Below are 14454 nucleotides of genomic sequence, written 5' to 3' on the forward strand. Positions count from 1 at the left end.
AATTTATGAATGTTACTATCTTTTCGTCCTGTATAAGTATATAAACTATTATATGAACAGCTGCAGAGAAGAATGTCTGGTTTGTGGGCAGCTACAAAAATGGGATGATAAACTATCACACACATATATAAAAATGTATGAATGCATGTATGTTCCATATCTTCTCCTAAGCCACTGGACTGATTTGAACCAAATTTGGTACACAAACTACTTATTATTTGGGAAGAAGTTCTGCAGGAGTAAGAACCACCTGGTTCCCATAGTGGTGCAAATGGGGGTGAATTGATTGGTAACCCCCAACATCTAGAATGCCCTGCACAAGTGGCAAGGTGCAGATGGGCACACTCAGGCAGAGAGAGAGAGGGGAGGAGGAGATGGACAGTGAAAGAGTGTGGATGAGATGAACAATGAAAGGGGGTGGATGAGATGCACTGGGAAAGTGGGAGGGGGAGGAGCAGATGCAAAGACAGAGAGTCAGGAGGAGGAGATGGGCAGAGAGGGAGCGGAGGAAGGGGTAGACAGAGAGAGGGGGAGGAGGAGATGGACATAGAAGGGGAGGAGGGGATTATGAGAGGGAGAGGGAGGAGGGGATCATCAAAGAGAAGGGAATGAGGAGATGGTCAGAGGGAGGGGGGGCGAGTAAAAGGATAGTAGCTCTATATTAACTAACCTTTGTATGCATGTTTATTTGTTATCTATTTTTCTTCAGTGGATAAGTGGTTTCCTATCCACAATTTTTTAAGGCATAATCATATTTGTCACTTTCTGTTATGAACAAATACAAACTGATAACTCTTACCTGTCAATGTTAGATATCTTTAAGATGAAAAGAGAAACATAAATATTATTCAGACTTATGAATAACAAGATAATTGAAAAGTTTATTACTTCAGTTATTAGAAGCAACTTACAGCTATTTCCACTGCAGATGGTGGATACTGACGACATGATACTTTTGTATTCTTGCAGTTATCTAAGCACCACTGAACATATTGGCGAAGTTTCCCTTCTAAGGCAAGATTTTTCTTTAGGAAGCACACAAAATACTGAAAGTAAATAATTTGAACATTAGTTACTGATTTGCATTCAGACCCAGTGAAGGCAAAAATAAAGTAACAACCATGCAGTCCATAAATGAAAAGCCTTTATTGTAAATAATGTGTTTGATAAAAATAATCTGAAATAACATATGTTACTTAGTACCTTGAAAAGAAGTTTACTTGGAGGAAAGGACACAATACATAAACACAGCAAGAGCCACACCCGTTCAGTTGATTCAGAATTTGGATTATTTGTAGCTTGGCGAATACACTGGACAAATATCTCATCCCGAAGCTCTTCACGTTCAATACCATAGCCAACAATAGATTGTATTGTCTGCAGCTCAGCATCAGCTTTCAGTTCTCCACGAATGTATTTGCACAGGTCCTTAGAAAATGAGAAAATTATCTGTTACATACAGCCCAACAGGAGGAATTTCTGATTAACAATTACACCAGTAAAAATATTTTACTGGTTTAACTTAAGTCAGACAATTTGATAGATGTAAGTACGAAACTTGACGCTTCCGTGTTCTACAATAATGCTTAATGAATAACAATAAATGGGAAATTATATCTTTGTTTTTAATAACTGTTGAAAATGTGTGCCAGTTTGGATCTCACTTGTAGATACCAGTGAAGTTGCAGAAAAGTGTGAATAAGAGAGGGCAAGCACTAAGAACCTTAATTTGTCCCATAGTGTACTAGTTGCAACCTGCCAATGCTAATTTCCCCCATTTGTAGCTATCATGGACAAAGTTCATTTAGTTAATTGTCCATCTGTATAAAATTATTTCAATACACCACTAAGTTAACAATTATAGAATGGAAATGACTGCAATAATAGTAAAAACAAACAGTAGAAAGCTCAGGTTGGAATATCAACAATATTATAAAAAGGATAGATTGCTACTCAACGTGAAGATGACACACTGAATTGCAGACAGGCACGATGAAAAGACTATTACGTATAAGCTTTCGGCCAAAGCCTTCTTCAGAAAAGAAGACGACTTTGACCAAAAGCTTATATGTAACAGTCTTTTCATTGTGCCTGTCTGCAACTTAATATCTTATCTTTACTGTGAGTAGAACTATATCCTTTCAGTAATAATAGTATGTGGTCTAGTGGGAGTGTTTTTGACTAGCAATCAAAATTTCTTGGGTTCAAACACAGACACTGCTTAAATTTTATATAAAAATCATCTACAATGGCGGCCGAAGACTCCTGGTATAAGGAGACATTCTGCCCACTGCCTTGTCAAAGAAGGCAGAGGAGTGGACAGAGGTTCAGGGCAATCTCTTGCCATTGGGGTTAGAAATTGTTCCTAAAAGCAGAAGAATTACCAATGATCAATGGCACAAGGATGTACAAGGGAGTGGAAACCCCTACATTAAAGATACATAATGTGTATCCACAGCACATGTGTCCTGCAATTGAAGACAGTATCTTAATGATAGCTACCTCTCTCTGATAATGCCTTCCTCCCCAGGAGAAGACTGCCCAGATTTAACCACGAGAAAGAGATTGTATAGTCAGTGAAAGACAACATTCAACAGGTCAGAGGGTGGAATGTCCAGTTTGAACATGATTGGGGAGCTAGAAAAAGGGAAATGAAAAGGCTCAGCTAGATACAGTCAAGGTCAGTGAAGCGAAATGGAAACAAGATAAGGGTTTCTAGTCAGATGAATGTAAGGTAATACCAAAAGCAGCAGAAAATGGTATAACAGAAGCAGGATTCATTATGAATATTATGCATACCAGATAGCAGCTAAGCAAAGCTACTTGATCTAGAAATATCTATTGCAAATAATGTGTTAACCAAAATGTGTAATGTAATGTTATTGTTATTGTGGGCTTCAGTCCAGAGACTGGTCTGATGCAGATCTCCACGTTACTCTATCCTGTGCAAAGTTCTTCATCGCCAAGTAACTACTGCAATCTACATTCCTCTGAATCTGTTTAGTGTACTCATGCCTTGGTCTCAATCTACGACTTTTACCCTCCGCACTTCCCTCCAACACCAAACTGATGATCCCTTGATGCCTCAGAACGTGTCCTACCAACCGATCCCTTCTTCTAGTCAAGTCATGCCACAAATTCCTCTTCTCCCCAATTCTATTCAGTACCTCCCCATTAGTTACATGATCTACTCATCTTATCTTCAGCATTCTTCTGTAGCACCACATTTCGAAAGCTTCTATTCTCTTCTTGTCTGAACTATTTATCGTCCACGTATCACTTCCATACATGGCTACACTCCATACAAATACTTTCAGAAAAGACTTCTGACATTTAAATCTAAACTCAATGTTAACAAAATACTCTTCTTCAGAAACGCTTTCCTTGCGATTGACAGTCTACATTTTATATCCTCTCTACTTCAACCATCATCAGTTATTTTGCTCCCAAAATAGCTACTTCTTTAAGTGTCTCATTTCCTAATCTAATTCCCTCAGCATCACCTGATTTAATTAGACTACATTCCATTATCCTTGTTTTGCTTTTGTTGATGTTCATCTTATATCCTCCTTTCAAGACACAGTCCATTTCATTCAACTGCTCTTCCAGGTCCTTCGCTGTCTCTGACAGAATTACAAACCTCAAAGTTTTTATTTCTTCTCCATGGATTTTAATTCCTACTCCAATTTTTTTGTTTTGTTTTTGTTTCCTTCTCTGCTTGCTCAATATAAAGATTGAATAACATCGGAGATTGACTACAACCCTTCTGAACCACTGCTTCCCTTTTGTGCCCCTTAACTCTTATAACTGTCATCTGGTTTCTGTACAAATTGTAAATAGCCTTTCACTCCCAGTATTCCAGTCAACATTGTCAAAAGCTTTCTCTAAGTCTACAAATGCTAGAACATAGGTTCGCCTTTGCTTAATCTATCTTCTAAGATAAGTCGCAGAGTCAGTATTGCTTCACGTGTTCCAACATTTCCATGAAATCCAAACTGATTTTTCCTGAGGTCAGCTTCTACCAGTTTTTCCATCTGTCTGTAAGGAATTAGTGTTAGTATTTTACAGCCATGATTTATTAAACTGATAGTTCAGTACTTTTCACACCTGTCAATACTAGCTTTCATTTGGATTGGAATTAATATATTCTTCTTGAAGTCTGACGGTATTTCACCTGTCTCATACATCTTGCTCACCAGATGAGTTGTCATGGCTGTCTCTCCCAAGGTTATCAGTAATTCTAATGGAATGTTGTCTACTTCCGGGGCCTTGTTTCAACTTACGTCTTTCAGTGCTCTGTCGAATTCTTCACGCAGTATCATATCTCCAATCTCATCATCATCTACATCCTTTTCCATTTCATTTCACTATTATGGCCCTCAAGTACATTGCCCTTCTATAGACCCTCTATGAACTCCTTCCACCTTTCTGCCTTCCCTTATTTGCTTACAACTGATTTTCCATCTGAGCTCTTGCTATTCACAGAAGTGGTTCTCTTTTCTCCAAAGGTCTCTTTAATTTTTCTGTAAGCAGTATCTATCTTACCCCTAGCAATATATGACTCTACATACGTACATTTGTCATCTAACCATCCCTGCTTAGCCATTTTGCACTTCCTTTCGATCTCATTTTTGAGACATTTGTATTCCATTTTTCCTGCTTTATTTACTGCATTTTTATATTAGCCCTTGTCCTTTTACCCACATGATCCTCTGCTGCCTTCACTACTATTTCATCTCTCAAAGCTACTCATTCTTCTTCTACTGTATTTCTTTCCCCCATCCTTGTCAATAATTCCATAATGCTCTCTCTGAAACTCCCTACAACCTTTGGTTCTTCCAGTTTATCCAGGTCCCATCTCCTTAAATTTCCACCTTTTTGCAGTTTCTTCAGTTTTGATATACAATTCATAACCAATAGATTGTGGTCGAGCTCACATCTGCCCCCTTGAAAGTCTTACAATTTGAAACCTGGTTCCTTAATCTCTATCTTACCATTATATAATCTATCTGAAACCTACCAGTGTCTCCAGGCCACTTCAATGTATACAACCTTCTTTCACGATTCTTAAACCAAGTGTTAGCTATGATTAAGTTATGTTCTGTGCAAAATTCTACCAGATGGCTTCCTCTTACATTCCCTACCCACATTCCATATTCACCTACTATTTTTTCTTCTCTCCCTTTTCCTACTATTGAATTCCAGTCCCCCATGACTATTGAATTTTCATCTCTCTTCACTATCTGAATAATTTCTTTTATCTCATCATACATTTCTTCAATCTCTTCGACATCTGCAGAGCTAGCAGGCATGTAAACTTGTACTACGGTGGTAGGTGTGGGCTTCATGTCTATCTTGACTACAGTAGTGCATTCATTAAGCTGTTCGTAGAAGCTTTCCTGCGCTTCTATTTTTTATTCATTATTCAACCTACTCCTGCATTACCCCGATTTGATTTCGTATTTATAACCCTGTGTTCAACTGACCAGCAGTCTTGTTCCTCCCACCACTGTACTTCACTAATTCCCGCTATATCTAGCTTTAACCTATCCATTTCTATTTTTAAATTTCTAACCTATCTGCCTGATTAAGGGAGCTGACATTCCACGCTCCGATTCGTAGAACGCCAGTTTTCTTTCTCCTGATAACGACATCCTCCTGAGTAGTCCCCACCCGGGGATCTGAACGGGGGATTATTTTACCTCCAGAATATTTTACCCAAGAGGACATCATCATCATTTAACCATACAGTACAGCTGCATGCTGCCGGGAAAAATTATGGCTATAGTTTCCCCTTGCTTTCAGCTGTTTGCAGTACCAGCATAGCAAGGCCGTTTTGGTTAATGTTACAAGGCCAAATCAGTCAATCATCCAGACTGTTGCCCCTGCAACTACTGAAAGGCTGCTGCCCCTCTTCAGGAACCATAAGTTTGTCTGGCCTCTCAACAGATACCCCTCCGTTGTGTTTGCACCTATCACTGAGGTACGCAAGCCTCCCCACCAACGGCAACGTCCATGGTTCATGGGAGGAGGCATAACGTAATATGTTTACTCATTTTGACATTAGTGAATAGCAAGAATGTAACTGTACAGCTAGTAACACATTTTACAATGGTAATTCAAATTAAAATCATAAATGTTTTGCTGAAATTGCACAAAGCCAAATCACTTTTTATCATAATCTCTCCCACAAAAAATGTAAATTCACCAACTACATTTGATACCTTAGATATTAGATACCACAGATATGAGACATCTTAGATATCAGACACCATAATTTCTTGTTACTATTCATATCTTCACTAAAAAACAACACAGAGCTTATTTCCTACACTTTTGAAGATAGCTTCTAATCCATCACAATGGGAACATTTGAACTGCCATGACACAGTAATTTTTCAATAACAATTAAAGCAAGGTTATTCATCACTCTAAATACAAACATCTTACATAATATGCAATCACTTGTGATATTACTTTCATTTGTAATATGCAAAAATATAAGCACTTACCCGAAAAATTACACATGCAACACTGACATTGTCTGGATCATACATATGTATGTGTGAGTTAGGAATGCTGGAGCCACGATAATATGTCACCATCTCATATTTTGGCATCACCTCAACAGGTTTATTTTTGCGAGTAAGTGTTGCCATAATTGTACCTGTGAAAATGATACATAGCTACCATCAACCACCCAAAGAAAGATAATGTTATGTACATTCCAACAACATAAATAGAAATTATTTGGTATCGGAAGCAGAACCATTAAAAATAAGTTTGTAACAAATATTTGATATTTTGACCATTTTAGTTCTATGTAAAACCAGAACAAACATAAAAGTGTCTCTCAGAAGGCTGTAATAATAAATAATCTACAAGATCACAAACATTTCAGATAAATTACAATGTGCATGAGAGAGACTGGAATCAATGACAATGCACTAAACAGAATATTTCATGCTTTGGTTTTTATGAGATTCTCAGTCATCACTTCTAAATTTAAGGTAATGTAGACACAGACAGACAGACACACACACACACACACACACACACACACACACACACACACAATCATTATTATGGATTCTCCCTCATGTTGCCCCACTCTTGTTCTAAAACAGGGAGTCTTACAAGACTTGCCTGTTTCATCCACAATTCTTTTTCTACCTATTGCCAGATGAAAGAACCCCAAGTTCCAAAATCAGGTATTTATATAGTTTTCTACTTGTGTCTATCAATAGGAATATCCAACAACCTACTTTTAAACATGTTTGTGTGTTGTTCAGTGGCTCCTATATGTAGTGAGTAGCAATACATCCATATCATATTGTTATTCCATCCTGGACTTTGCATTTTTTTCTGATCACCAGTCTTCAGACTTGTTTGAAATGATCTGCCATGGATTCCTCTCCTGTGACAACCTCTTCATCTCTGAGTAGAACTTGCACCCTGTGTTCTTAATTGTTTGATGAATGTATTCCAATCTACAGCTCTCTCTAGTACCAATGAAGTTATTTCCTGATATTTTAGCACATGTCCTATCATCCTGTCCCTTCTTCTTGTCAGTTTTTCCCATAGAGAACCTCCTCAATCCTTACCTTTTCAATCCACCTAACTATCAACATTCTTTTGTAGCGCCAAAGCTCAAAGGCCTCAATTCTTCCTGGTTTTCCCATCATCTACGATTCACTATCATACACCGCTGTGCTCCATATGTACATTCTCAGAAATTTCTTCCCCAAATTAAGGCTTATATTGTATATTCCCTGTCTGTTTCTATAGGTTATGCATATTTTTCTTACAATTCGAACATCATACACCATTTTACATTACTGAATCTTCTCCAGGACAACAAATGCTATGAACATGTCTTGACTTCTCTTCAGTCTTATTTCCATTATCAAGCGCATCAGGACTGCCTCTCTGGTGCCTTTACCTTTCGTAAAACCAAACTGACTCTCATCTAATAGAGCTTTTATTTTATTTTCCATTATTCTGTACATCATTCTTGTCAGCAACTTGGCTGCATGAGTTGTTGTGCTGATTGTGTCATAATTCTCAGACGTACCTGCTTTTGGTATCTTCAGAATTGTGTAGATGATATTTTTCCAAAAGTCTGATGGTATGTCACCTCCCTTATAGATTCGACACTCATCTTGAATAGTCTTTTGGTTGCCACTTTCTCCAATGATATTTTAGAAATTCTCATGGAATGATATCTACCTCTTCTACCTTATGTGACTTCAAGTTTTTCAAAGCTATTTTAAATTTTGATTGTGATATTGGATCCCCTATCTCTTCCATATTAAATCAAGTTCCTTCTTCTTTCATGTCATCAGACAATTACTTTCCCTCATAGAGGTCTTCAATGTACTCTTTCCACCTATCTGCTCTCACATGCACTTAACAATGGAATTCCCATTGCACTTTTAAAGTTGCCACCCTTGGTTTTAATTTCACCGAAAGTTGCTTTGACTTCACTATATGCTGAGTCAGAATGATTACTCCTTTTTCAGTTTCTTTGTATTTTCCCTGCAGCCATTGTGTCTTGGCTTCCTCACTTATTTCATTTCTAACTAATCTGTGTTGCTGTATTCCTGACTCTCCCCGAACATTTTTGTAGTTCCTCCTTACAATGATCAGTTGATTTCTTCTTTACCTACGATTTCTTTGCAGGAACATCCTTGTATCTATGATTTTATCCCCAATGTCTATGATTACCATTCTTAGGTATGTCCATTCTTCTTCAACTGAGATATTCCTTACCAGAGTATCCACATCTTTAGCACACTTCAAACACATCTCAACATTCCTCGGTTTTTCTATATCCCCACTTCCTCCCACACTGACTCTTCTGGATGATTCTCTTAAAATTTCAGTCTACTCTTCATCATTACTAAATTGTGATCCAGGTCTATATCCGACCATGGCTATGCCTCACAACCCAATATCTGACTTCAGAATCTCTGTATCACCGTGATGCAACTCTGCTGAAATTTTCCCACGTCTCTGGGCCTTTTCCAAGTATATCTACTCCTCTTGTGATTCTTGAACAGATCATTCACTTTTACTATCTGAAATTTACTGCAAAACTGAATTAGTCTCTCTCCTCTCTCAATCCTACTACCAAACCCATATTTTTCTGTAACCCTTTCTCTTACAGTTGCTCCTACAACCACATTCCAGTCTGCATGATTATCAAATTTTCACATTCCTTTACATACTGAATTATACAGTTCAGTATCCTCATATACTTTCCCGATTTCTTCATCTTCTGCTTGCGACATCTGCATGTATATCTGAACTATTGTCAGCACTGATTTGCTGTTGAATCTGATGAGAACAATCCTGTCACTGAACTGGTCACAGTAATTAACTCCCTGCACTACCTTTCCCATCCATAACAAATCCCAATCCCATTATACAATTGTCTGCTGCTCTTGATATTATCCAATATTCATCTAACCAGAAATCCTTATCTTCATTCCATTTCAATTCACCCCCCCCCCCCCCCCCCCCCCCCGCCTCCCCCCCAAACATACCTAGGTTGAGCCTTTGCATTTCCCTATTCGGTTTTTTAGCTTTCCTATCATATCCAATTTTCTAATGTTCCACACTCCAACTCTTAGAATGTTATCCTTTTGTTGGTTATTCCATTTTTTCTCAGGGTTCAGCAGTTCGTTTATGGAGATCCAAATGGGGGACTAATCTAGAATCTTTTGCCAATGAAGAGATCATCATTATATTGTTTTCAATTACAGTCCACATGCCTGTGGATACACATTATGTGTCTGTTAAGGCAGTGGTTTCCATTGCCTTCTGCATTCACATGCTGTTGATCATTACCAATTCTTCAATATTTTAATGAGTTGTTTCCCATCCCAAGTGCAAGGAAGTGCCCTGAGCTCTGTCCACTCCCCTGCTCTCTTTGACAAGACTGTTGGCAGAACAAGGGTGACTTCTTACACTGGAAGGCTTCAGACATCATTGCCACTAATTTTTGTTCAAAACGTAAGGAGTGGCCAGGTTCAAATACAGGACCTATGACATCTTCATTACTAATGAAAGATGCTAACCCTAGACCATGGCTTGATTTCTCTTTGTGCCTATATCTAATACTACACAGTGGTTGCAAGAAGTCCTTTCAGCCAACAACAAGACAGCAAAATAAGGGATATAATGATGAAAACGCGCACAAGTGGAAATGGAAGAAAGATTAGGGTTTACTGTCTTGTCGATAACAATATCAGAAGCAACAGACCACAAAGTCAGAATGGCCTGGAATGGGGGAAGAAATCAACCACAGCCTTTGCAAATGAACCAATCTGGTATTCATCTTAAGTGCTTCAGGGAAATCAGGTGAGTTTAACGCTACAATAAGAAAGAACGAAGGAAAAGAAAAACTAAAACTGGCATCTCTATGGAAAAAACCTGTATTTAAAGCAAAAATAATGCATTTTTATGGTATACAATGATTTCTTAAGGATGTGTATACCTATCCATCTATTTATTTATATTTCTTCTTCTTCCTGGCCTCATCTGGTGTTATTATAGGATTACAATGTTATTCTGGATTTGGCAATGTCAGTGGTAGAGAATGGCTAGATGCCCTTCCTGTTGCCACCTCCTCCCCCAACCACCATCCCCACTCCCCAATGAAATGTGTGTACCCAGCCTCTGTGTGTCTAGCATTACCCTTTGTGAAAATGAGAAATATTTTCAAAATTTTCGTGGATTGCATAACTGAGGATGCTCGCAGGTACCAGTCTAGTATTAACCCAGTCACATGTGGGAAACCAGCTAAAAAACACATCCAGTCTAGCTGGCACACTGGGCCTCATCATTAATCCACCAGGCAGATTCGAACTGGGACTGGTGCACCTCCCCAGATCCCAGAAGCAACATGCTAATGCCTGTGTCTAATCGGACGGGTCTGTGTTTATTTATTAAAAGTCACATATTGAATATGTCTCATAAGACATTAATGTTATCATGACTACCTGTTCTATGCTTTCATAAATGAGTGTTGTGTGGGTTTTATATAAACTTGTGAACTCTGAATGACAACAAAAAAAGTTGAAAATTGTAGTCATTTTGCAGATAAATGGGTGGATGTAACTTGCATTTGGCTATGGACAGAAGCTGTGGTGTCCAATGCTTTCACATTTTGTGATATGAGATCAGCAAACAAAATGTAAGACATTAATTAGACTCTGAAGTTATTAAGTCATTGATTATGTTCTTTAATAAATATACATAATTCTTTGGTAATATTTACCTTCAGGAGGTGAAATGACAATAAACAAACACAAAAGTAAAAGTGATGACATTATTCTAGCTTTCACTATTCATTCCTTCCTGGAGGAGGGGGGTGGGGGAAGAGACATGAGTATAGGAACTTCCTTTCATTCTGGGTTCTGAGTGACCTGCCTTTCCTTTTTTAAAACTTCTCTATTCTATCCCTCTCTCCTCTTTGAAGAAGGAACTAATGTTGAAAAAGCTAAAATATTGTCATCACATTAAATTTTTCTTTTACTTTTTTTATATTTTGCACAACACAATCACATGCATGAGCATTTTACAGTACCTTAAATAGTTTTCACTAGCCAGACGTCGTTTTCAGACTATAATTGATAACAAGAAAAAGACAAAGAATCATTGTAGAACCTACAAAATGCCTCTCCTCTTTCTAACCATAGACAATCTGAAGAGAGAGCATTGTTTGGTCTACACTGGTTATGGTATTGTGAAATGTTCAAGCGATGTTTGATATTAAATACAAAAAATTAAGTCTGAAGTTATTACAGGAAACAAATGAATTCATGAATCGCATAAATGCTATTGTTCAAGCCGCGTGGAATGATACATGGCTATGACTAATATCACAATTTTTTCCTAATAAGCAAGGCTCATGGGCTTAGTGGGTAAATATTTATAGTTAAATCATCAGTATTTAGACATTTTTCTGTCACTTATTGCTTCTTTCACCTCTGGCAATGATTTGTATATATGAAAGGATGCCAATATGTATCATGGTTTGGAATCCTTTTTAACTGTAGAACAATAGGGCCATTGAAAACTGAGTAAGTAAGTCAGTTGGGAGGGAGAGACTAACATAACCCAATGTTGATCAAATATAAACTGAGAAAGGTAAGTAGGAGTTTATCAGAAAGATCAGACTGCTTAAGTTTGCAATATCTCTTGATGTGAAAATGGTTGATAGTCCTGAGTGTGTGTAACATTAATGCTCTGTATGAGTGCATTTGTATCATCTACAATTTTTAATACAGTTCTGCAGCTCATAATCAAGTAAACAGTCCCTTAAGTTGTGTTGACACTTTTCAGAACATTCATATGAGTCTCATAGCAACTTATGTGTACTTTTTCTTAGCAGTTGATTGCTATGGCATTTAGATTCACTCAGTGAAGCAGCATCTTTGTTTGCATTTCAATGTGTGCCTCACATTCTTGCATTTTCTTTGCATTTCTCTACTCTATTAGTTGCACAGTTAGACTGGGCATCAGTACAGTGGTCTAGTCACTGAGGATAAATTCCCTTTCTTTCCATTACATTGGTTGTTCAACATATTACACATTTGCAGCATCACTTTTCTTAAATATAAGGTAAGGTCAACATTAGCTTATTGAAGTTTTACTTCTTCGACACTGTAACAATAATCAATACTCCAGTCAGACGTTATAACTCCAGAAAAATGACAAGACAATATATTTTAATTACAAAACAACAGCAGTAGTCACACACCAGTAAAAGAGCAGGGATCACCTCTGGTTTAAAAACAAGAAAACTCTCCTCCAATTCCAGGTTGTGGTTGTTGTTAATACTGATTGATGGAGCTTCAGATAGAGTGTGATAGTACAGGGAAGGTGATCTGAAGACAGAAAGGATAAATGAATGGGGAAAGACATCTGGCAAGCACATCATGGTTGAAAGAAAGTAGACACCAGACTCATGTGCAGGCTGAAGACACAGATAAAAAAATTAAAGTGATAGGAAATATGTTTCCCAAGTCTTTCTGGAAAGCACTCTCTCAAAACATTAAACCTCTCCATGATGCACAATGTATCTCTGCTTCTATATCTGTCAATTTTGTGCCATTACAAATGATGTGTTGAGTTCTTTATGCAAGAATGTCCTGAAGCCAGTCACAAATACAGTCAGATACTCAGAAAGCTCATATTTTGTTCAGCATAAGACAGTACAGAACTTTGTTGAATGCCTTCCTGTCTATGGTGCTCTGGATCTCATGGATGAACAGAGCAAGCCGAGTTTCACAAGGTTCCTATTTGCAGTATGCATGTTGATTTTTACAAATGAGTTTTCTGTTCTTCAAAAACCTTACAAAACATTAGCATAACATGTTACATAATTGTACAGTACAAATGGAATTTAGATGAAGAAGAAATCAAATTAAATCTATAATTAATAAAAAACAAAACAGGTACAATTAGAAAATGGCAGTTGTGGCCACATATACAGAATAAATAATAGGCTCGCAAATAAAATTCTCAACTAAAATTTATCAATGAAGAATTGCACAAACTGGCAATGGAATTTCATGAAATCCTGAAGTGAAATGGTAGATATGAATTTTTGGATGTGAGGTCCACCAGTTATGCAAAACATTGTCTTGCATAACAGGCGGACCTCACATCCAAAAATTTTAACTGCAAACATGGCCAATACAAGGAGCTGCAAATCAAAAAGATGGGTAGATATGAAGTTGTTCAAGGCAGAACAAAATTCAGAACCATAACTAAAAACCACAAATCTGCTGGAAAGCCTCCTGGACAAGCTGCAGGGTGGATAGGAGTTACAGAAGAAGAAATGCAATGAATTGATGATTTGATTCTTAGTTGGCACACAAAAACTTACCTTCAGGAGTTCGTTCATGTGAGTTGAAATAATTATGGGCAAACTCCACAATATCGTGATAAGCATCATCCAGCACCTCCTTTTCCTGTTGCTCTTCAAGTTCTTGAAGTTTCTTTTCAACTCTGAACTTCCGACGTTGTTCTCTCTCAGCATCTTCTTCAGCACGACCATTGTAACGCCAGGAGTATGAGGATTGCACACCCTGTTGAACCAAAGTAAAAAATCATTACTAACAAATACTTAATAACATTCTGCCTCCTCCCTCCTCCCCCTGTCTCATCCCATATTCTGTAAAAGTGAAGAACTAGGTTCCAAGAGAGTTGGAAAGGAAGGAAGATTCAGGTTTGGTGACCAATCAACAAGGGCATCAGAGATGGAGCTCAAGCTCAGAAAGTACAAGGATCAAGAAGGAAATCAGCTATGTTCTTTTCATGGAAAATATTAATCAGCATAGCCAGACAGGACTTGAAACTTGGTTCTCCCAAATGAGAGCTCAGGGCATTAGCCATTATACTACTTCACTCAGAATTAAGGATGTATTTGAGAGAGAGAGA

At 37.7% G+C, this 14454-nt stretch overlaps 1 protein-coding gene across 1 annotated transcript in view; it reads right to left on the reverse strand.

Moving 5' to 3' along the window:
* LOC126094508 (myosin-I heavy chain) overlaps nucleotides 1-14454 on the reverse strand; it is a 238625-nt gene that overhangs the window by 114869 nt on the left and 109302 nt on the right. Inside the window, exons 17-20 of the mRNA XM_049908960.1 lie at nucleotides 13901-14102; nucleotides 6513-6667; nucleotides 1204-1428; nucleotides 912-1046 (exon numbers count right to left, since the gene is read on the reverse strand). Of these exons, the coding sequence (XP_049764917.1) occupies nucleotides 912-1046; nucleotides 1204-1428; nucleotides 6513-6667; nucleotides 13901-14102 (717 nt within the window). The remainder of the gene's footprint in view (nucleotides 1-911; nucleotides 1047-1203; nucleotides 1429-6512; nucleotides 6668-13900; nucleotides 14103-14454) is intronic.

This window comes from Schistocerca cancellata, chromosome 1 (genome assembly GCF_023864275.1).
Source record: "Schistocerca cancellata isolate TAMUIC-IGC-003103 chromosome 1, iqSchCanc2.1, whole genome shotgun sequence".
Classification (NCBI taxonomy): domain Eukaryota; kingdom Metazoa; phylum Arthropoda; class Insecta; order Orthoptera; family Acrididae; genus Schistocerca; species Schistocerca cancellata.